Consider the following 22345-nt stretch of genomic DNA (forward strand, 5'->3'; position numbering starts at 1 on the left):
GATCAGTATTTCCCTGCCTCTTTCTCTTATCAGGCAGTAACCTTCTCCAGGAGAAAGCACTGACTCGCGGGCCCACGCCACACTGCTGCCCTTCAGACATACATCTCTGCTGAATCAAACGGGGAGTTCAGGTTAAAAACTGATGTCTTATTGAATAAGAATAACAATGGTCCAGTCGAGTCAATGGGAAAACTCACAAAGCTTCTTACCATGAAAGAGGGCTAAAAAGGTCATCATGGAGATCTAAAGAAAGGTTAAAATTTCTATATGCCATGTTTAAATCTGCTGATTACAGAAAAAAATGGCATTTATGAGCACTATTGTATCTGCTAATATAATTTTAAAAGAGACACTTGATATCAGAGTCATCCAGCAAGCTCAACTGTATTCAGTGCTTCACGAATCAAACCCCACTGCTAGCAGAAATCAGGCCTGCTCAGAAGAGGTGATAAAGCTGGATTTATTATTTTATTAATAGCAGCATTACTGTAGCCTCAACTAAGGTGACACAGCTCACACCTTTATCCCCTCCACAGATAACACATACAGAGTAAGGAGAAAATCACTGCCAGAGAAAAGGGAAGAAATAGATGGGCTGAGCCGATGTTTTCTCATTTTCTGTGGAATCAGTGGTCTTGCCACGAGACTATAGCTACTTAAATTAAAAAGGTTTTATATTCCTCTTCAACCATTCTAGAAGTGATGTTCCTTTTTCTTTTAATGTGCCTATGAATATATGACTGTACATGGATGCCTATTAATGCCGAGATGCCTGAAAAATCAATAGCTTGCATTTTCAAAGCCTATTTGATCTGCAAACTGGACTAATTTCCAGAACAATCACATGAGGTAAGAAAATATTTCCACTTACACCAAAAAAAAATAGAAACAGAGCGAGGCTACGTGACTCAATCAAAGTCAAAAGAAGAGTTCGTGTCACTGCTGGGCTGCAGCTCAGGAGTTAATTGAAAATGTGCTCTGGGGAATAAACGTGCACTGGCAAGCAGATGGACTTGATGATTTACATCCTTTCCTTTTTTTTTTTTTCTCCCCTAATTATTATTATTATTACTATTATTGTTGTTGTTATGACAAGCTCCTTAAGGCAGCAACTTTGACTAACATGTTGTACAATGCCTGATGGGCTTCTAGGTCCCACTGTGATTTAGCATATAACTGCAACATCCGTGGTCCTTTGATTTGCGAGCTGCTAACCTCAGGCTCAAAGCACTGGAAATACGGTGTCAAGTAAAGAATGAGCCATACCAAACCAGAAATTAAAGCTTTTAAAATACTCAGAAGCTCAATTTTTAACAATGAGCACATAATAAAGAAGTCATTGAGAGTCACAGTTAAAAATATTGAGAGGTGAAAGAAGAAAGTAGATCATTTAGCATGTGTTGATATAATATAAATTACAGAAAGTAGAAGCTAGCTAATTTCTAAGGAAATTACATTGTAAAAATCTGTGTTAGTTATGGGTAGTTAACAGATCAGTTATCGATATACTGGGCCGGATGGTGCAACTGTTAGAGAACTCAGTATTTGTCCAAAAAAATGCTGGATACCACAGAAGAGAAATCAAAGTCCTCAAATTCACCATTAATTTAAGAGACCTACAATCAGTGGTTGCTTGCTCCGCAATGTTTTCTACCGTCTTGGGCAGGGCAGCTGAACCACAGGGACACGTGCAGCATGAATGGCAGTGGGCACAACACGATCTGCACAGCAGTGCTACAATGCACAGAGCTGCTGAACACGGCACTGTGCCAAACACATGGGCAGGAGGTGGCACCAGATGCCCTCCAGAAGGAGCCTCCAGCCTGGAGGGAGGTGACTGCCCAGTTTGATCTCTACAGCAAGTAAAATGTGCCCAGGAGGGAGATGGCAAGTTACACAATCGCAGGGGAAAGAAGAAAAAGAGACCACAAACAAAACGAAAAACTAAAGGTCTTCATTTATGAAATGTCTAAGATGGGGATTTTTTAAAGAGTTTAACAGCACGAACAGCAACAAGTGCAGTCTCAGATGTGTCCCCCAGTAATGCAGCAGAAATACCATAACAGGGGGAGGAGGGAGAACCAGTGCTCAAGAATGAACACTTTAATTGTCTATTCTTGAAGACTTTAAAAAGTAGCATGAAATGCTTCTTACAGAGTGACAAACAGACCAAGGTAGTACTACATTTAGTTTCATGCTACTGATCCAAAGTCCCTTAGAAATGTTATCAAAAAGTAATTTTTTTTAATCTTTTCAAATGGTCTGGCATTTAACTTTGATTATGATATTGTGGAAGGTTTTAGATGCCCCTTGCTTTACAGAACCAATAAATACTAGCCTTTCCCCTAAATCAGTGCAGCTTGGATTTAAACCTAAAAGATGTGAAAGACTGTAGCAGGAACTAAGTTGCCTCCACTCCCATTCGTTGTCCATATGGCTTTTTGTAGCACCCAAAGTACAGCACAAATGTTAATAACTGGATTATTAAGACCACCAAAATGTGCTTCCAATGCAAGGTGATTTCCCTTGAAATGTTATCTACCCCCAGACCCCAACTTTTTTTTTGAAAAAAAAAAAAAAAAAAAAAAAAGTGGCATCTTTAACAGTCTTTCTTTGTCTGCTCTACAAAACATAAAACAACAAACCAGCAACAACATGACAAACTTGGCTCTTGGAGATCAAGAATTTATTGCAGAGTCCCAGGAGTGCTCTCCTGAATATACCAGCCTCAGTCTCTCTCCTCAACCGGCATACCATTACTTCTGGGCTGAGCAGAGGCACTGGGCAGCCAACGGCATTACTGGCAACCTTCAGGACACGGTACAACAGCTGAGCACCTGGCTCAAAAAAAGGAATACATGTGGGGATTTCAGGAAAAACAAGACAAAAGTATCCATAAAAATCGGGAGGTATGGCAGGAGGGTGAAGTACTGTTTTCATATGGCATTGCAATTCAGCCCCAGCAGGATCCTGTGCTGTCTCAGTAAGCGCAAAAGAAAGAAAAGCCTGCTTAGAAGAGGTATCTTCCTTAGCATTCATATCAATTTAAACATGACACTCGCTATTCCCACATTAGCCTATATAAATATTAATATTACTTCAGTATGAAAATATCCAGTCTCTTTCCAAATCTAGGTGCAGCATGTGACAGTTCAGAGACGACTTCCAGAAGCGGAGAATCGCTGCTCTGAAATGATGTACTGACCTACATACACAATTTCTAACCCCACTAGTGCAGCCTGCTTTAAAGCTGCAGCAAATACTATTTTGGGAGTGCCAGAGCTCTGTCTTTGTTAAAACACTGCCAGCAAGAGCCAAAGCAAGGTGTAAACAAAATTCTCAGACACACCAGCGTGAATTTAGAGTAAACTCATTACCATCAACAGAATTGCTGTGCATGAGAGCTAAGTTTGGTCTGCTGGCTTGTTAGTTAAAATATCTCTTAATCTCATCTACATAAGGCTGAAGAGAAGCTTATGGGGTTTCTCCAATATATGTGGAACACTAAAAAAAAAAAAAAGCGATGGCTTGAATTAAAATTCATTGTTTTCTTCAGAGCACAGAAACTAATAAATCAATGCAGTAAATTACCACTGTGCTGTGCTGTGAAATTAACGCCTATATACATGAAATAAAAATAAGAATTTACGCCCCTAATCCATCTTCTTTTATATATAACTCCATCATACGTTTTATTTACCTTCTTCCACCAGCTTCTCACCCCGAAATAACTCAACGGGCTGGGGGCTGCTGTGGCATGCCATGGGCTCAGCGGGGAGCCGGCCGCCCCAGCTCCTCTGCCCGTCTCATCCCCGACCGCAGCCCCAAAACACAGCCCCAACCAGTGCTGCTGGGAGCAAAACCCAGAGGCCTCGTGCTCTGATAAGGGAAACCGAGCCTTCTACTGCACAAAAGTCATGGTAAGAGGGAAAACCCCTGGCTCCCACATCGGCCCCATTAGGTTGATCCTAATGACAGGCGTTGTGACTTCTAAACACTTCCATCACTGCTGGGTGCACAGTGTCACTGGGAAGCGAAGACACTGAAGGAATTAGTGTACCTTTCCCTGCAGTAATATAACCAAGAGAGTCACGTCAGCTACTTGAAAAACATGTTAACTGCCCCCTCACAAAACAGCGTACTGCGATACTCCTTGCCCACTAAAGGAAAATCCAGATTTGCTCTCTTGGACGTGCTAAACTTAGAAGACGGCTCCGCCAGGTTGCAGAACAAGGCCCCCTTGTTCTCAAGCGTGGGTGATTTATGGTTTCACACGTACTCATGTGCTACATTATCCACTCAGTGCTTGTACCTATGAATATCAGCTCACAAGGTAAAAATGCACTCCGAGGTGTAGACTGATGCTGGGCGGTATGATAGAAAAAAAATAAAAAACACAAAGGAGGTGACAAAAGAAAGACCTTAAAGGGTGGTGACACCTGGCTAGCTTTGTGCAGGAGGGCTGCACGTGTCCCTGTCCTCCTGAGGAGCAGGCACAGAGCTACTGGAGCCCCCCTGGCATCCCCACAAACCCCAAACAGAAGCCAGCAGGGCCAAGCCCCAGTGGCCCACTTGCACTTCTATTAAATACAGTTGGGAGCTCAAGGGACTACAGATAAGGCACAGGAGGTTGCACAGAGGTGGAGAGGGACACAGCGCAACTAAGGTGAAGCAGCACCCAGCATGTTTTTCTTCACACAGGCAAGGACTCTCTAAAGAGAAGGGATTGCCCACCTCGCTCAGTCTGTGCCATTCATCAGTGCCACAGATAGCCCTGGCAGAGATGTCTGAAGTAACAACCGCCCTTCACACAGCCATGATACACCCCGTGCCCTCTCTGCACTTTGTAGGAAAGCAGGTCCTGAAAGACACAAAGGAAGAAGGCACAGGAGGCCAAGGCCAGCAAGGCCTTGTTCTCCAGCAACAGGGGGAGATTTGTTGCTGAAATATATCCTGATGATCTAAGGAAGCAAACCATGATCACTGCTTCTTTGCTGCAGAGGAAACAGGCCTCTTGTCATGCCTGTCATCCCGGCCTCCTCATAATCTGGGTTTAGGGGACATTTATTTCTGACAGCAAATCCAACGAGAAACTTAACCTGAAAGCCCAATGACTTGGGCATCTGAGAAATGTCTGATTACCACAGAAGCACCCGTGTGCTCCAGCCCATTTCCCATCTCCAGTCGAGGCCAATTTCTGCTGCTTTGCACTGAAGGATGTAAAAAACGTGATATGGGGCCTTCGTGCTGCCTCTTGACACCTGATTAGTCACAGGAGAAAGATGTCAGTTTGTTGGTGCTGTTTAAACTCCCAAAGTGACAAAGAAAACAAAAGATACCTCCTCACAAATGACTGCTCTCACTCAACCCACACACGCTGCCATCATCACATATTTGGGTTCACATTAAACCTTTTAATCTTGACTATACAGCACACAGCTGCACTTGTGGCTGCTGTGCAAAGCACTGGGTGAGTTATGGCATTGCTGAATCCCAGCAAGGACATGAGGCCGGCACACTTTTCCTCCCTCCTGTGTGTGCAGAAGTCGCGTCTATAAGCAATCAGAGCATAAACCACTGCCTTAGAGAAGGTAATGCCCTGTGAGAATGTACTGGGCACAGATATCTCAGGGAAACTTTAATGCAAACCCATCCTCCTCCTGGGACGCCAGCCTCCCAACACAGAGCACGGGGCAGGCAGAGCTCGCCATGCTTCGGTACTTCACAAGGGAGGATGAAATCCTTGTGTTCAAATGACAGAACTCCCTTTTTGGGGATCAAGGGACCTCAGTGCACATGGACTCCATCAGTCCAATCATTTTCAAAGGAACAAAAAAAAACAAGAAAAAAGCAGCAATGCCTCCCCCCAGGGGTTGCAGAAATGGTGAATTGTTAGCTATGCTGATGCCCGTAAGTTCTCTGACAGCAATTTCAGCAGCACAAAACGAAGATGAACCTCTTCAGCACCACCTGCAATTCAAGAGGATGACAATTTTCTTACCAGATAAAACTATTCTTGCCCTCTGCTCTGGCACGAGGAAGGGCCACCAAAACACCTGGTGCTACCAGCAGTGGCACCCAAGCACCCATGGCTGGGACTTGTCTGAAACTCATGGCCATGCAGAGACAATGTGCTGAGCAGGATGCTCTGTGGGAGGAGCTGATGGCAGGGATGCACGTGCATTAAATGTAATTAATTAAATATTGCAGAGTCCTAACTCTGCTATTTTGTCCAGATGGGATTTATGGGGCAGGGGGAGGAAGGGAAGGGATGCAGATGGAAGAGCCATCTTCGGCCACTTCAAGTGTTAAGAATAAGTGAGATATGTGCCTTAGGGCTCAGCAGATTGAACGGTGTGAATACACATGCTCTATGATTTCTTCACCTGAAGAAAGGCTTATGTCTGAAACGTTCCCAGCCCCTTCTTAAGCTACACGTTGCAATAGGATTGACAAATGTTGAAAAGTAATTTAGCGAATATCATTGCCTTATAAATTAAAAGCATTCACTCAGGTATATTTCTTTTGACTTCCTAAGCTGCAGGAAATACAAATAAACAAACACGCAAAAAAAAAAAAAAAAAAAAAAAAAAAAGGAAAGAAAAGAAACTTAATCAAAACCCCAGAATAAAGCCAGAAGCATTGCAACAAGCACAAGAACTTGAAGCAAGCATGAGCGCCGGGTGTACAGCAGTGTGTCTGTGACACTGCCCACACAGGCCACTCATCCCTAAGTGTTACAAATCAATGCAAATGCATAGATTCTTTTAAGGGCGGGAAGGACTTTCAGATTTACTCATCTGTCTTTTTGTATGAAACAAGCTGTAAAATTACATCCAGCTCATGTAACATACAGCCTAATTACATGTACTTGACAACTGTAGTGCCACTCACTTCAGCGGAGCTATGCCGGATTACAAAGGACAAGGCTCTGCTTCATGAAATCCAACAGCTTGAATCTGCCTGTTAGCATTGCTCTGCAGACTCAGAGCAACAAAGTCTCATCCCTACAGACATGGAAAAGAGGCAACAGCCAGCAGCTATTCAGTGACCTGCAGACGAGCGATCGCTGCAGTGGCACATGTGCCCCACATCAGCTGCCGGCGCGCTCATTTACAAGTGCACAGCAGGATGCTTCAGACAGATAGCTAACAAGAAAACATAGGTTGGGAAAAATACCGAAAGGGAGGAAGCCAATAAATATTTAAATTGCATTTTTCTACCATGACAAGGCAGCAGGATTTTGTTACCTGTTTTGGGATTGATTACAAAGAAATTCTGGGGATTTCCACTTGTAATCCGGTAAGTCAGCTTTTCATTGGTGCTGGAGTCCGGGTCCTGGGCTTGGATCTGAATGACAGATACATCCTTCGGGGAGTTTTCCATGACAGCTGGGTAATAGATGGGTTCAGAGGTGAGAGGGGCATTGTCATTCACGTCCTCCACTTCAATGTACACTTCAATGGTCGTGTAGAGCGGGACGACCCCGTGGTCAGTCGCGTACACTGTCAACCAGTAGGACTTGGTTGTCTCCCGATCGAGAATATCTGCTGTGTAGATAACTCCTGCAGAAAAACAGCAAGCAGAAGATCTCAGGAAGAGGATCAATGAAAAAACACATCTCTTTTAATTTGGCAGTACTATAGAAATGTACTCAGATTTATTAAATACTTCAACCTTACAAAAGCTAAACATGTGCATATAAGTAAAACAGCCATTGCTTCCTGAACCCTGCTCAACATCTCAGTCCTTTGTATCATAATTTTTTTTTGTGTAAGAAGATGGCTCTTCCTAAGTGTCCTAGTGTCATAACCAGTTTTCTGCTGGGACTGCAGCTGGCTGAGTAACAGAAGAAATGCCATCATCTTCTGCCAGTGGTGTGAGCTTGTATGAACTGTGGTGGAGAGGGAGATCACCATTGACAGTGAATTGCACAAGGGAAGGTGGCTGCTCATTTAAAAATCTTGCCAGTGCCCTGCTGAAGAAAAAGCCCTAGAGGACACTTTAAAATAATCCATTCGAGTTCAGAAAATAGACAGAAAATTAAATATTGAGAAAAGTCATTGCACATTGCCAAAATCCCAGATAATGAGCAATTGAAAGCTAGCCTTGAAGTAGTTCTTAGACAATCAGTATATCCTCCTTCAGTACAGAGGAAGGAAAGGTTTGCCCATGCTACCCATTGGTGTAAGACAACATCAGATGGTTTATTTTGTGCCCCTAAGAAACCAGGAGAGAAAGCATTTGTCTGTAACAGAGCAAAGGACTTCAAGGCACCTTCAAGTCTACCTAAAGTGATTTAGAAGGCCATCCTCCTCCTGAAATGAGCACTAAACCCACCATGACTTTAGCAATATCAGATACAAGGCCTTTATACCAGGAAGACCTGCTAGCACTAAAAGACCTGCTCATACTTCTGTAGTCAGAGCCTTCACTGCCTGCAAACAGACAGAGGACCAAGTACACCAACATCAAAATAAGCAAGTGCCCTTTCCCACAACTTTTGCGACACACGTCCCAAGAACATTTTCCTATTCTATCCAGCATTAAATCTTGGACGGCACATGAATATGATGGGTCTCAAGCTTGAGATAGATATATTCAAAGGACAGTTTGCAAACAAGCAAATCATGTCATTAATAGAGAGGAACTAGTAAAGAAGTAATGCAAGAAACCTGAATTTAGTCCCAGATGTGCTTGATGCTGCTTAGAACAACCTCACCAGTTAATTACGGAGGAAAGTGTTGCTCTAATATCAATGTTAGGAAGGGAGGTAGGTGTCTTTTTTGCCTTTAGTTTTATTTTTTTTTTTAAGTATCAGACTGCTCTAAAATTTCCTAGGACATCCTGAAGTCTTAAAGAGGCTTTAAAGATCCTGGAATGGGCACAAACATTTTTTCAACCTCCCTGCCAGCAGCAGCATCCAGAGCTGCATGTGAGAGGGGTTTCAAGCAGGCTTCAGGTGCTGCTTTGCAGTGGGCAGGGTGTGGGATGACGAGAAGGGCTCCTCCTTGCTGTTCCTATCATGAATCCTTCTTAATAGGCTATGTGAAGTTCAGCTGTAATTCATCTACTCTATTCCTTGCCCCAGTCTTACAAGTTATGCATCAAATTTGGCTTTGTAGATAGCAGCAATTATTCCATTTACGACACTAGATGAAGCCATGACCTTTGGTTTAAAAGCGAACTGGAAAGGCTATTCCATTTCTTGACAAGCAGCCATGAAAATGATGGCCCTGCGCTTGTGAGACATCAGCAGAAGGAAGGGATTTGATGGTCTGATAGAGCTTCTGATCTGTAATGATCTGAACAGCCCTGGTGTGAGCTTCCCTGGCCATTTGATAGCAGAACCCATCCTATGCTCAGGGCTACCGGTGAACTCACTGCATTGTTTTCATAAGGGGTAGCAGCAAGAGGCAAAAGAGGTAACTTCCATCCTCAGGGACCACCACTCCCCAGCGCAAGACAGAAAGTCCCCTAAGAGAGAAGAGATGGTGCTTGTCCCCTGGGAGTCAGGCTCCAGATCCTGATGGCCCCCATCCAAATCTGTGCTGAGGTGGGAGGCAGCACAGCACGCATCAAATGGACACGTTGTATTAGTTCTTGTCTGCTATCACAACTCTCCTTTTTTATACTTTTTTCAAGTTTGGATTTTTTATTATTTTTTTAACAGTAGTCTGAACTGGCACGTATTTTCCTACAGTTTCATCAACCATACAGAGAGAAGAAAGGGAAGAAGGAGCAGTACCAGTTCCAGACATGTGCGGGCTTAGGTCTCTTTGCAGTAACACCAGGTCCATGCCCTTCTTGCTCATATTATTCACCCAACAAAGGTGAGCAACACGGCACTGGAGGACAAAGGCAGAGTGTATTCTAAATATTCTTGTCAGCAGCAGGCTGCGCTACATAATGACTTTCTGTAGAAACATGGGTGAAATATGTAGCAGAGTGTGATGAAAATGCCTAGAAGTCCAGAAGAGAAATTACATCGCCAGGATGAGAAGAGCCCATAATAAACAACACCCCCTGGAAATAAATAAATAAAATAAATCCACGTGGGCAAGGATCAGGCAAAAAAAGATGAACACTGGTGCTTCTGGAGATGTTGATTTATTCAGATGACAAGAAGAATTATTTTAGATCTTTGAGCAAAAATTGAAATGAGTGGGGTTTTCCCCCAGTGCGAGCAAGGAAGGTTTTAGCAGATTAACCTCTGTTTATGAAGCTGAATTTCACCAATATTGAACTGATAATAAATCTATCTTCTGAGTTTTTCCTTCATTTTATGACTCCTGGCAACAGTTCCTTTCCATTTGTGTATTTCAGAAGGAAAGGATAATGAAACAAGTGTTAGCAGCTGCCAATGGGTCTGCTACACTGATTCTTCCTTTTACTTTTGATTTATTAAAAGGTCCCAGATACAGATTAATTCCTTTTGCTCAATATGTCTTGTCATTTAACCTGTCAACACGCAGCGGCTTGATGGATAGAGAAGGAGGTCTTTGTTCCCTTTCAGGTTTTCCATGTGGAGACCCTGTGTCAGCCCTGGGATCCCCTTCCCCTTCCACCGCACTCTCAGTTTTTCCAAAGTTCCTCCCTGCTGACTTCCTAAATGTGGGTCTGAAGTTCGTACCCACAAGAACACATACAAGAATATTTAACCAATATCTCCATGTAGATTTGGGTAACGCCTTTCGAGCACATGTCAAATTTCATTTTCAGATGAGGTGCTAACTCTGAAGACGGATGATGCCATTTAATTATCACCATTTCTTCATCACTTAAGGAAAAAGGCTGATAGTGCTGGAATCAGAACAGCAAGATATTCCCTGGAGCTTTCCATGGGTAGGCCCTGAGGTACCTGAGGTTAGCTGAGTGGAAGTATAGGAAAGAATGAGAATATCCCTAGATAAGACCACAAGAAAATCAGAAAAGACCTCACTTATTTCAAAGCTTATTGGTATTAACAGATACTAAAGAAGGCCAGAAGCTTATTTTCAAGTTCAGGACAGAAAGGAGGAGAGGGTTTTGGGAGCAGCCATACAGCTCTTCTGGGATAATTCTTGTGGTGCACTCTTCCCAGCTGCCTGCTAATTAGAAGAGAAACATGAACAAGGTAATGACACCTGAGCTAAACAGATCGAGAAATAAGAAGAAACATCAGCAGAGATTCTGAAAATTTTGAAGTGATTAAAAAGACAAGTTCACGATTTTGCAGACACATTTATGAACGAGGCAGAAAAGCACATGCTCCCGTCCACTGGGATGTTCCATCAGTGAGGCACTACTGCATTGCCACACAGGGCAGCTGAAATCCAGGTGAGCGGGCTCGAAGCCAGCTCTTTACATCCCCCTCAGCAAGAAATGCTTGATTTTGCAGTATCCCTAAAGAACTGAAGCCAGCACTTCCTCGGGCTGCTGGCACCCTCAGAAAGAAAGCCGGTCATCCATCAGAACAGCAGTGCCACAGATATGCTTTCCACTGCAACCCTCAAAATCCATTTGTCCTACACGATCTGCAAAGCACCACGTGCATTATGAACACTCTAAGTGAAAAATAACAACAGAGTGCACTAATCTCTGATTAAAATCCTGGTCACATTTATATGTAAATTAAGTGCAGCCCTCGGGCTCGGCAATGCGCCAGCAACGCAAAGGTTGTGCGCTTGTTTCTCTTAAAGGCTTGTTTTCCCTCTTTCCCCAGGAAAATAATGGGGTAATGCTTTCTGCACGGCTCCCGCAAGTGGCACACAGTGAGGGGCTGCATTATGATGGGCAAAGGCAAAAAGGGAAAAAAAAAAAAAGGCAGTGAGAAGCTAGCGGCTATTAAGTGGACAAAAATCAGCAAACTGGGTTTCCTTCTTGCCTCTCCCACTGATTTGCTGCCCATCTTTCAGCAGACCACTTCAAATGGCACGGTCCACTCAAAAATTATCAGAAAGTTATGTATTTACTACAGCCACAAGAAACCCAAGAGGCTCTTAAAACAAAAAGGGATTAGAGAGAAGCATTATTTCTTTCCTAGCCTCTTTTTGCCCCCTGCTTGTTTACCTTACACGTCTGACAGTACTTTGTGTATAGGTCGTGTGATGAATGAACCTGCCACAGCTCTGGAAGAGAGTGTTTACTGGAGCTGTCAGTCCGCGTGTTTACATAGGTGCCCATCGCCATGGATATCTGCTTCGCACATACGTTCCTCCTAAGAGTCACACCATCCTTCATGAATACCCTCAATAGCGCAGACACTGAAAGGAGTTCAATTCTGTTTAGCTTTTTTGGAAGGCAAGATTAAAAGACAACTTGGTGGTCTGTAAGAAGCCGGGCAGGGAAAAGACAGAGGAGAATAACGAGGCTCTTTAATCTCGCTGAGAAAAGCAAATCGAGGTCTGATGGTTGGGAGTTGATGTCAGAAAAAGGAGAGTGCAAACACGCACCGTGGAGGATACCTGGCAGGAGCACCTGAGTGATGGAGACGGGCCAGAATCTCCCACTGTTTGGCGTCTTGGTACTGGGATGAGCCACTGTAACCTGTTCTCCTACACACCCATTTTTATTGGCATAGATACAGAAGTATTCTAGTGTGTGATTTTGCTGAATGTCTTGGTAGCACGTGTTATAGAAGTTGTCAGTGGAAGTCGTCATAATCTCATGACTTCAGTAAATGAATGAGGCACGCTCCTGAGCAGTCAGGAAGAGGACTGACTTGGAAGCACGAGCCACTCCTCCAAAAACTTCTATCCAAAAACTACTTCAGGAAATCCCTTAGTTACTTCTTTTCCAAAATACTGCAGTGATTTTGCACAGGGGCACCCCGCTTAATGCCATCAGCTCTCCTCAGTCATGGGAGATGTATGTAGGAGTACAGCACACTCTTTCCAAACAAAGTCAGCTCCTCGCCAGTGTTAAGTGTGATGTCTGAGTAGCTATAAAAACGTATAAGCTTTAGGAAGGACTGAGAATCATGCACGTACCTTCTGGACCTACAGACTTAGCACCACTGTGTGCAAGGGCCACTTTGGTTTGTGCCACAAGAAGCACTACAAAAAGGCATTTCCAGAGCACTGAGTGTGCATCTCCCTCCTCCAGCTTCAAAACTAAGGGGATTCAGTGCAAAACAGCTACAAAGTAGAAGCTGGTCTCTGCCCAAGTTAAAATGACGGGAACGAGGCAGAGTCAGGAATGAATACTGACAGGAAAATATTCAGGGCTCCGTTTCATCACTCAGTTTCAAAGGAAGAAAGGAAAAATCACTGATTCTGAAATACCACTAATTATTCATGGCCCTCAATCAAAGGCTCTGCCAGTCTCCCGGTAGTAAACACAACACCTTGTTTGTCACCGAGCTGCCACCCAACGGCCCTTGCTTGCGTTTCCTTGTTGGGAGAAAAGAAGTAAGCAAAAAGACGCAGATAAAACCTTTATAATGACTTTTTTTTTCTTTTCAGATTTTCAGTATAAAACACAGAGGCACAGAGGGGAAGAAGGCGTTTACCAAGTTGCTCCAGCCTCCCCAAGATGAAGGCTCCCACAGCCACCTCTCAGTGCTCATACCCCCAGCTGCCACCATGCCCAGAGCCAGGGTCACGCAGAGATCTGTGAGTGCAACCCAAACGTCAGAACTAGTCCAGATTTCTCACGGGGAATAAGTACATGTTTTCTGAAGGATGTTTACCAGAGAGCTAACGTAGGCAGGAAAAGTATAAAAATTATGGAAGCCCTTAATTCATCAAACCAATGAACATAAAACCAACTAAAATAGCATGATTTGTAGACAGGAATTACACTTCCAATAAAGAAAGGAAATTTATGATTTAAAGAAAGCTGACATTACGCATAGTGCATACACTGTTTTATTTAGGTACTTCACATAAAATGGCTCTGATGTGTATAAAAGCCAAGTGTATACCTCTTTTAGAAGATATTTCTTCCATTACCTCCATTAAGGGTAAACTGTAAATATAACCTACAGCACTGAACGGCTTTATAGTAACAAAGATGTGCAGTGGATCTGAGCACCAGTGCCTGACAGACTGGGCCCACTGGAGCCAGTGGGACGGAGGACAAACCACATGTTATATTCACCCTTTTTCAAGTCCTCTCAAGCTTTGAATCACCAGGGCCAAACCTGACTACGGATGGCAGCATCACATCAACCACGAACTCCACCGGAGCGTGAAGGCGGCTGGCCGCTTGTGCCACCCACTGCTCCCAGCAGGCAGCTCTGCAAATCAGGCTCCTTATTCTGGTGATTAAATGCTATCACAGGACCTTCATTTGAGCCCCCCCACTGTGCAAAGTGTGTCCTCCCATTTTTACTTTATTGCATGAATTCTGTAAGCTTTAATACATATTAAAACGCAAACCCAGCTCCTATTGAAGTGAATGGAAATATCCCCATTGACTTAAATGGAGATTAGATCATGCCAAGGAACGAGTCCAAAAGCAATATTAACTTTGTGAGGTTATACATATGTAGAACTTTCTAATATTCTTTTGTCTGGTTCAATTGTAAAACATACATAATAAACCATGTTCGTCAAACAATGCAGGACAGGTAACACTCCTGTCTAGGGCTTAACTTTTAATTTTCTCTTTTTACTGATGTTTTGAATGTACAAATCTGCTGTTACCTCAAAATGCAGTTTCTGCAGTGGATATTACATCTAAGTTCCAAGGGCAGTAAAAGAGAATTAAAAATCCAATCCGCAGCAACGTTATTTCAACTGACACTGAATTAGTCTGCAAATACACCTTTTATCCGGTTATTGCATGCAATTGCATTAATATCACATCCAGTCAGGATCATAACAAGGACATTACCATTACTCTTAGTAAATGTAATATACCTGCATGCAAGAGATAGATAAGTAGATAACATGAAGGTTTACTGCTCTTACTCTCCATGCCACCATACATTTTAGGACAAACTTCACTTCACTTCAAGTGTGACTCTTTCCGAAGGCTGCTGGGGTGTGCACAGCCTTTTGGGTGTACCTCGGGGCTGCAGACAGCTTTCGCTCATAAAACCAAACACAGCCATGCAATGGTTTAGACAAAACACGTTCAGTTGGTCAGAAAAAGAACAGATAGGTACAGGAAAATTCATTAGGTATGGAAACTTCACCTGATCTCTGGGTTTTGGGCCAGTTGAGGTCAGGGATACCCCATGTGACTTGGACACATGGTGTAATTGCATGGCCAGTCTGGCAGGGGTCTTTAAATCAGGTGCAGCCCCATCAGCACGGCTTTTGTGGGCCTGACCCTGACACAGAGCTGGGGACGGTGTTCCACCTGAATACAGACCCTGGCCAGCCCTGCAAAATGTAAATTTAACCTCATTTGCAATGGCTAGGGGGGAACTTCAACTTCTTAAAGGTGATACTCAAGCTTAGGTCTGGCCAGTGCCCTCTCAAATCAATGTATCAATAATAAGAGGGAACATATGCATTTTTTCATATTTTTTGCATATATATGTGCATCTGAGGTGAGTTACAAGGTGAATGTTGTGCCCTGAACTGAGAGTGCAACCCAGCACCGGATCTGGGTTTTCTCATGGGACTGCCAGGAGCTCCCCAGGTCTCACAAGGCAGCACCGAGCCCGTGGCACTGCAGAGCTCCTGGTAAACAGCACCTTTATGGCACTGGAATTAAGGCACATCTCAGGTTAAGTGCCTGACCTTCCACGTTACGTGGCTTTTGAGGTTTGAAGGTAAAGATTTCCTTCGTTACCTTCAAACGGCTTAAACCCAATGTGGCATGTTTTCTTTGCTTGCTGTGTTTGGGGCACGGAGGTGGAAAAAAAGGCTTACAACTTCAAATCAAAATGAGCTATCGTTTAAATATGACATCTTCAAGGTCATTTACACATCAATTTCAGAGCAATTTTCCAAACATATCATCAAGACACTGAACCAGACACCTAGTCAAATAAATTCTCTATCTTCTTCCATTTACGAATTAAATAAAATAAGATGTGCCAACATTTAAACCTGACTAGACTTTATTATACTTTCTATACTTTCCATTACAGCCTTCTATTTATTGAAGAAATATGTATATTCTGCTTGCTTTAATGTTTTTTTTGCTTGGGAAAAAATCATAAAGATAATCTTATATGGATAAACAAAAATACACAGTGGGGCATCTCCAGAAGAACCAAATTGCCTTCGAAAGCACAAACACTATAAACCCCTCTCTAAATTATGAATAATCTCTGCCAAAGCCTCGCACACTCCATCACTGCCGAGCAGCGCACTAAAACCCTGCAGTAAAACCAGGCTGTGAGGATCTGGGAAGCCCCGGCAATGACTGTATGCTACCACGTGCTGCTTCCTACTTGGTGCAATAGGAAAGTGATGGGACTGAGTGTAACGCTGCTCTGACAGATGGGATATGCTGCAAGGCTGGGTGGCTTCAGCCTCCTCCTTCAGCCTTGATGGACAAAGGCTGCTGCTTTTTGGTCACCGAGACACAGCCAAAGGTGATGCCTATTTATGGGATCTGCTTTTTGCTATTTGCTGGACATGTGCAGGCTCAATTTTTCAGCCAGCAGAGCAACCAGAACAAGTGAAAAGTGCAATTTTGTGACTGGGGAAGGTGTCTCCCCAAATTCAGACACCTCAGGCGCTTGTAAATGCTAAAAGGAAGATGCAATGGGGTAACATTTGCTTAAGGTAACTCCAAACGGACAACAGCTGACTGTATAATTTCATTCTATTGATAACGCTTTTTTTTTTTTGCTTTTTTTTTTTTTTTTTAAAGCACTGGTGGCTACTGGGTTTCCAGCTACAGGTGAATTATAAACTTTGAACTCTCTCTGACATTACAGCACATTTGTACACATTTATGCCTCTGTATCTGTTTATCTGTACAGCAAACTGATCTCTGCTTTGTTTCCTGAGCCCTGCTCGGATTATAAAACTTACCTGTGCAGCCCCCCAAAGGAAAGGGAAAGGACCACAGGAAACCCACAGCCAGTATCAGCAGAAATTCTCCCATTGTTAGCACCAACAATGGAAGTTGTTAAACCTCGATAATAACCTGCTTGCGTGGAGGCACTTTTTCACAAAGGGCCTGCCTAATGCCCGGAGTAACCTAGATTTTCTGTACATCCTCTTTAGTAGATTAATAAAGAGATCAAAGTCCGACCCATGTGTCCTCTGCCAGGAGGACTGGGAAACTATTTTAAAAAGAAGGGTTTGCTCCCGGTTATTTTAGAAACGAGATCAGAAGCAGAGCAAAGCCAAAGCAGGAAGAGGAGACAGAGAAAAAAAGGCATGGGATGCTCAAAAGAATCCTGATGAAAGTCCTGGCCTGAACAACAGCAGCAAGGGACTTCTGTGCAGGTTCCTCTTCCTTTACGCAGAACTTTGCACCTTTTGTGTTGCCTAACATAAGAGGGATTGTTTTGGGATCCCTTCTACTAAATCTGTCCCAAGCAACTTCAGGTTTCTTGTACCTCTGGGGAGGGACTGAAAGGCACCGGAGGCAGTTCCATGGCAGAGCCTGGCTGCCGGGGGAGGCTGCCTGGTGCTCTGTGCCTGCCCTGCACCACGATGCCCATGGAGGACACGTGAAGTTGACTCTATCTGGGCTTAAATAAAGCATAAAAGGACATTGACTCCTCTGATGGATCTCAGTGCCAAGCACAGTCAGCCTGGGATGGCTGGCCAGGGTAAACAAGGGACTGTCAGGAATACATCTCCTCGTAAAAGTCTTTCACCTTGGAATTGACATTTTATTATACTGGAAATAGAGTCTTTTTGTTTTTCCTCCTTTGACACTGTTTCTTTCAGCTGCCTGTCAGCCTACAGCAAATGGGTAGCCCTCTGAAAAGAGTAATAACATCAACCCTGAAACACGCCTTTAAGTTTTTCTCTATTCAAAAATAAACCCAGAGGAGTAGTCAAACAGGAGAGAATGAGTACCTCTGGAAGGGGTTTAATAGTCACGCTGTGCTCGAACACAAACGCTGCGGGGAAGAGGCGAGAGTGATGCTCAGTGTAAGCACCAGAGCACCGCTTAACCCCTCTGCCAGGCACAGCAGCATTCCCTCTGTCTGGAGACATCGCACCTGACTCTGGAGTCTGCTTTACAAAGCACGTCAAAAAAAATCGGAGAAGGTATAAAAAGAAGAGCTCCACAAACAGCATGAGAAGCGGGGAGAATGATTTACAGTAAGAGAGTTTAAGACTTCGATCTGCTAAGCTTATTAAAAAGAAGATGGAGAGAAAATTTGATTATAAAATCCATGCAAAGTTCATGGGGAAATATGGGAAACTAAAGGGCTCTTTAATCTAACAAAATAAGGTGGAGCAACATCTAATGATTGGAAACTGAAGCCAGGAAAAATAAAATTAGCAATCAGCTTGATACCCTACTTTATTATTTATTTTTCTAAAGTGGGTGATTAATTCTTGGTATAATTTTTCAATCTCTAGATATCTGCCAATGAGGTCTACAAGCTGTTGGGGGAGAAAGATTTTGTGGAAAATGTATGATATGCTTCTGTCCGAGGGAGACTACTAAATAGAGAGGTAAGAAGGTGAAATATAATAGGCAGTACTGTATTATATCCAACATAAGAGGGATAAAACCAGGTAATCTGGTCCCTTCAGGACTTTAAGCATACTGAATCTGCAAACGCTGCCGTGGTGCACTTACTGAAGGATCCTGGAGAGAGGAGATTCCCTGTATGGTGCTGGGTGGCTCCATTGGATTGCCCAGCTTGATCCCCCAGACCACCATTTGGTTGTTCCAACAGCCTCTGCACTGCTATCCCCATGGAGGGGAAAAACCACATATAGTGAAAAAACAGCCCCTTGCCCACCTCAAAATCCTCACCATCAAAATAGCTATGTCTGTACAAACGTACCATGTCCTACACTGGGAGGTAATTTGAGATTCAAAGCAGAAGTTGCACCAAGCATAGCAAAATGCACGGTTCCCAAGCATGCAGATGTGAGGTGGGCGTCCAACAGCACTGCCCAGGAGGGCACTGAGTTTGACACAGCCCAGCAGCACCAGCACTCACTTCCCCTCTCTTTTTTTAAGGGGTTAAGCCAGAAGCTTACTGATATCTTCTCACCAGATATCTTCTCACCAGGTCATGCAAGAAACCCACGGGCCTGTTCTGGAGATGTGCACAAGCCATTAGAAGCAGCACAGCTGCTGGACATGAACCCTGGTGAGCCTGGAGCAATGTCTGTCATTCTGTCCATGCTGAGCACCGGGCCAGACAGATGTGCAGCAAACAGCCTGGTCCCCTTCTGTGCTTGAGCAGAAACTCTCCGATGACAAGAGGCTCTTACACAGCAAACCTGGCTTTGTAAGAACAATTGTTTGTTCACTCTTGTGTTCCTGAAAATAAATTTTCCGCTGGATAAGGGCTCTCTAGCCAGTATACTTCATAAATATTTTCCATGATGTAGCAGAATATTACTGTTTTGCAAGGCTTTACGCTGTGAAACACAAGTTGGATGCACTGAAACCTGCAGTTTTATTTAGATCCATTTGCAGGGATCTCCCCAGGACTAGAAAATGCAAGTTTTCCTTCTGTATCACAGATTTGTGTATGAGGGCCATGGTAGCAACAGCCAGCATGTCAAAGAAGAGGCATCTTATTTTGAATCAGGATTACTGTATGTACTGTACAAACCACTCAAAACCAAAGCTTTCCATTTTTATTTCAGTACACTTCCAGCTGTACTCTCTCTTCTCTAAAGAGCCTGAGAAGGAGAATCCCCCTCTTATCCTCCATGTCCAGTGGGTGTAGAAATACCTTAAGCTGCTGCTTCTCCTCTGGGCAGGAGTTTGGGTGGCTGCAGCAGAGGAAATGCAGGAGGGTTTCCTGAATGCCAAAATTTAGTTCAGGCCTCTGAAGGAAGTATCACTTGCTAAAGCCAAGAAGATTAGGAGCGTCTCTCACCATTCACTTCAGGAAGGATGTGAGTTCAGTTTCCCTTCTTGAACAGACAAGAGTCCAGAAACACAAGAGTGGTTCTGGTCTCACTCCCAAGCTTACCAATAGGTCTCACACGCCAGACCCCTCTCACTAGTGGGGCATTGCCCTCTGTAAGGAAGTCCCCAAAAGACATCCTTTGCATAAATGCTGCACCTCTGCAGGGAAACCACAGTGGCATCATGGTCTTGCCCACGCTGTCATACCTGTAGTACCCTAAGGAGGCCACAGCCACCTACAGAGGGTTGATAATAAATAAAATAAAATGAAATTTAAAAAATCGAAAGGGTGAAAGAACTAGAATTGATTTCCATGATGGATTTTTTCCAAAACACTTTGAGCAATCTTGTGGCAACTCTGCAGGAAAATGCTGCACACGATCATTAAGGGAGTCAGAACTTTAATTTTCTACCTCATGTGAAGTGTGGCTGAAATGGAGCTGGGGTTATAAGAGCAAACCTAGCACAGACCCTAAACAAGCAGACAGTAAGGGCACTTCTGTTTCACTCTCCATACTCTGCGTGATAATAAATCGAAGGGTCAAAGAGTATATGGGAATATGATGGAGTGTATTAGTGGAAAGTACTATTCTTTTAATCTTCTGGTAGCTTTAGTCTGAAATTTATCATCTTCAAAAATATTCTGAAGGTAGAATACTCTTCTTCAGACAAGAAAACGGAAGGAAGCTGAGATACACAAGGGACTGTGGCAAATCAGAGGATCACGATAAAAGCCTTCAAGCAGACAACCCTACCGTGATCATTGGGAATGGTGCCAGTGACTCAGTGGGTGCTTCCTTTTGGCTCAGAACAGAGAGAATCAAATAAATGTGCTGTGGCTGCATTTCTCCTAAGTACTGTCTTTCATGTCAGACAGAAAACTCAGACCCTTATCTCACCAGAGTCCTCAGAAGTCATGGTACTTTCTGCCAGCTCTCCCTGCCCACTCTTCCAGGAGATGATGCGGCTCCATTCAAGGGGCCGGGAAGCAAAGCAGGCAGTCTGGCATCTGAGGGATACCGAGACATCAGCATCTGCCCAGATGCTCCCTTCCCATTCAGGGCAAGGCTCTGATGGACTCAACAGAAATAAGCACTGTATTTCCCAGCTGATGTATACATACGCACACAGGAACTGCAGCAGCTCAATTTTAGAGTCTCTTACGATGAGGTGGACTGAGCTCCCTGAAGAGGTGGGGAAGTGAACGTCTTGATAAAGCAAATAATGAAATGTTGCAGTACCAATATACATTCTCTAGTCCTTTGAGAGAAACCACAAGCATGAGACATAATAAAAGAAGACACAGAAAATAAGGGCTTTGTTGTGGACACAACCCCTAAGTGCTCATTATGCACTGCAGTGACTTGTGTCTCTTTCTGACACTTAGACATCTTGCTGAGATGTTGTATGTATGTACAGGCAGATATGATATGTGTAAAAATACGTATGCATACACTTGCACATGCATCTATCCTAAATGGAAGAGGGCAAAAGAAAAGTGATTTATTTTCATTCTGTAAATGGCCACATCATAGACACATAGTATGCTTCTCTGCAAGGCTTGCCTTACATCATCAGATGTAGGTTGAGGCACTCATAAGCACTTAACATTTGAATTAGTGTTTGTGAACATTTTAGCTTTTAAAAACACCCTTATATTTTATGCTGTAAATTCTTAAACATTTAGTATTACCGGTGTGGGCTTTGCCTAGGGCTAATCTATAGGCTGCACTTAAGACAGCAAAAATCTGTTTGTCTGTTTATACACTATTTTGAAATGGAGTTCATTTTTTTCTCTCTGATATACATCAATTTGAGCAAATCATGAGAAGGGTGATTCAATTATTTATTTATAATGCAGCTTGGCCAACAGTGGAAGCAATAAAACCATCCAAACAAAAACCAGGAAATTATCCCAGATCCAGGAGCAGGAGCAAGCATGGCTCCCTCTAATTGAGTTTCCTCCGTTCTTATCTCCTATAGATCCCTTAGATTGTTTTCCAATTTTCATTTCCATTTCTTCCATTAAACGCCTCTAACCTATGACCTCCATTTACTGCCACCCATTTATCTTCCGCTTTTAATTGAGATGTAACTTGTCCACTTGTCCAGCACTGAGCACTAAAACCCTGACAGCATGCTTGATAAATACTGGCTTCCTTCAGCAAAGCTTACTTGGGAAAGCGCAATTCAGAACTCGACTTGAACATCACTAAAATGGGGTTTACCTTATAAACATACCGCAGTGAAGACAAATAGAGCAAATAATAATATCCTTGGCTTGATTTGCTTTTTCCAATACAAGACTGGATTAGATTTGTTTTGACCCGGGGACAGCGAGGGGTGGCAGGGCCAGTGGGAAGACAACAGATAAGGCAAGCTTTCA

At 43.5% G+C, this 22345-nt stretch overlaps 1 protein-coding gene across 13 annotated transcripts in view; it reads right to left on the minus strand.

Moving 5' to 3' along the window:
• The window catches only part of FAT3 (FAT atypical cadherin 3), a 419198-nt gene that overhangs the window by 223388 nt on the left and 173465 nt on the right, over window positions 1-22345 (minus strand). For all 13 annotated transcript variants that reach the window (XM_072032791.1, XM_072032790.1, XM_072032787.1 and 10 more), the window contains one exon: window positions 7251-7565. In XM_072032791.1, the coding sequence (XP_071888892.1) occupies window positions 7251-7565 (315 nt within the window). The remainder of the gene's footprint in view (window positions 1-7250; window positions 7566-22345) is intronic.

This window comes from Anas platyrhynchos, chromosome 1, assembly GCF_047663525.1.
Source record: "Anas platyrhynchos isolate ZD024472 breed Pekin duck chromosome 1, IASCAAS_PekinDuck_T2T, whole genome shotgun sequence".
NCBI lineage: Eukaryota > Metazoa > Chordata > Aves > Anseriformes > Anatidae > Anas > Anas platyrhynchos.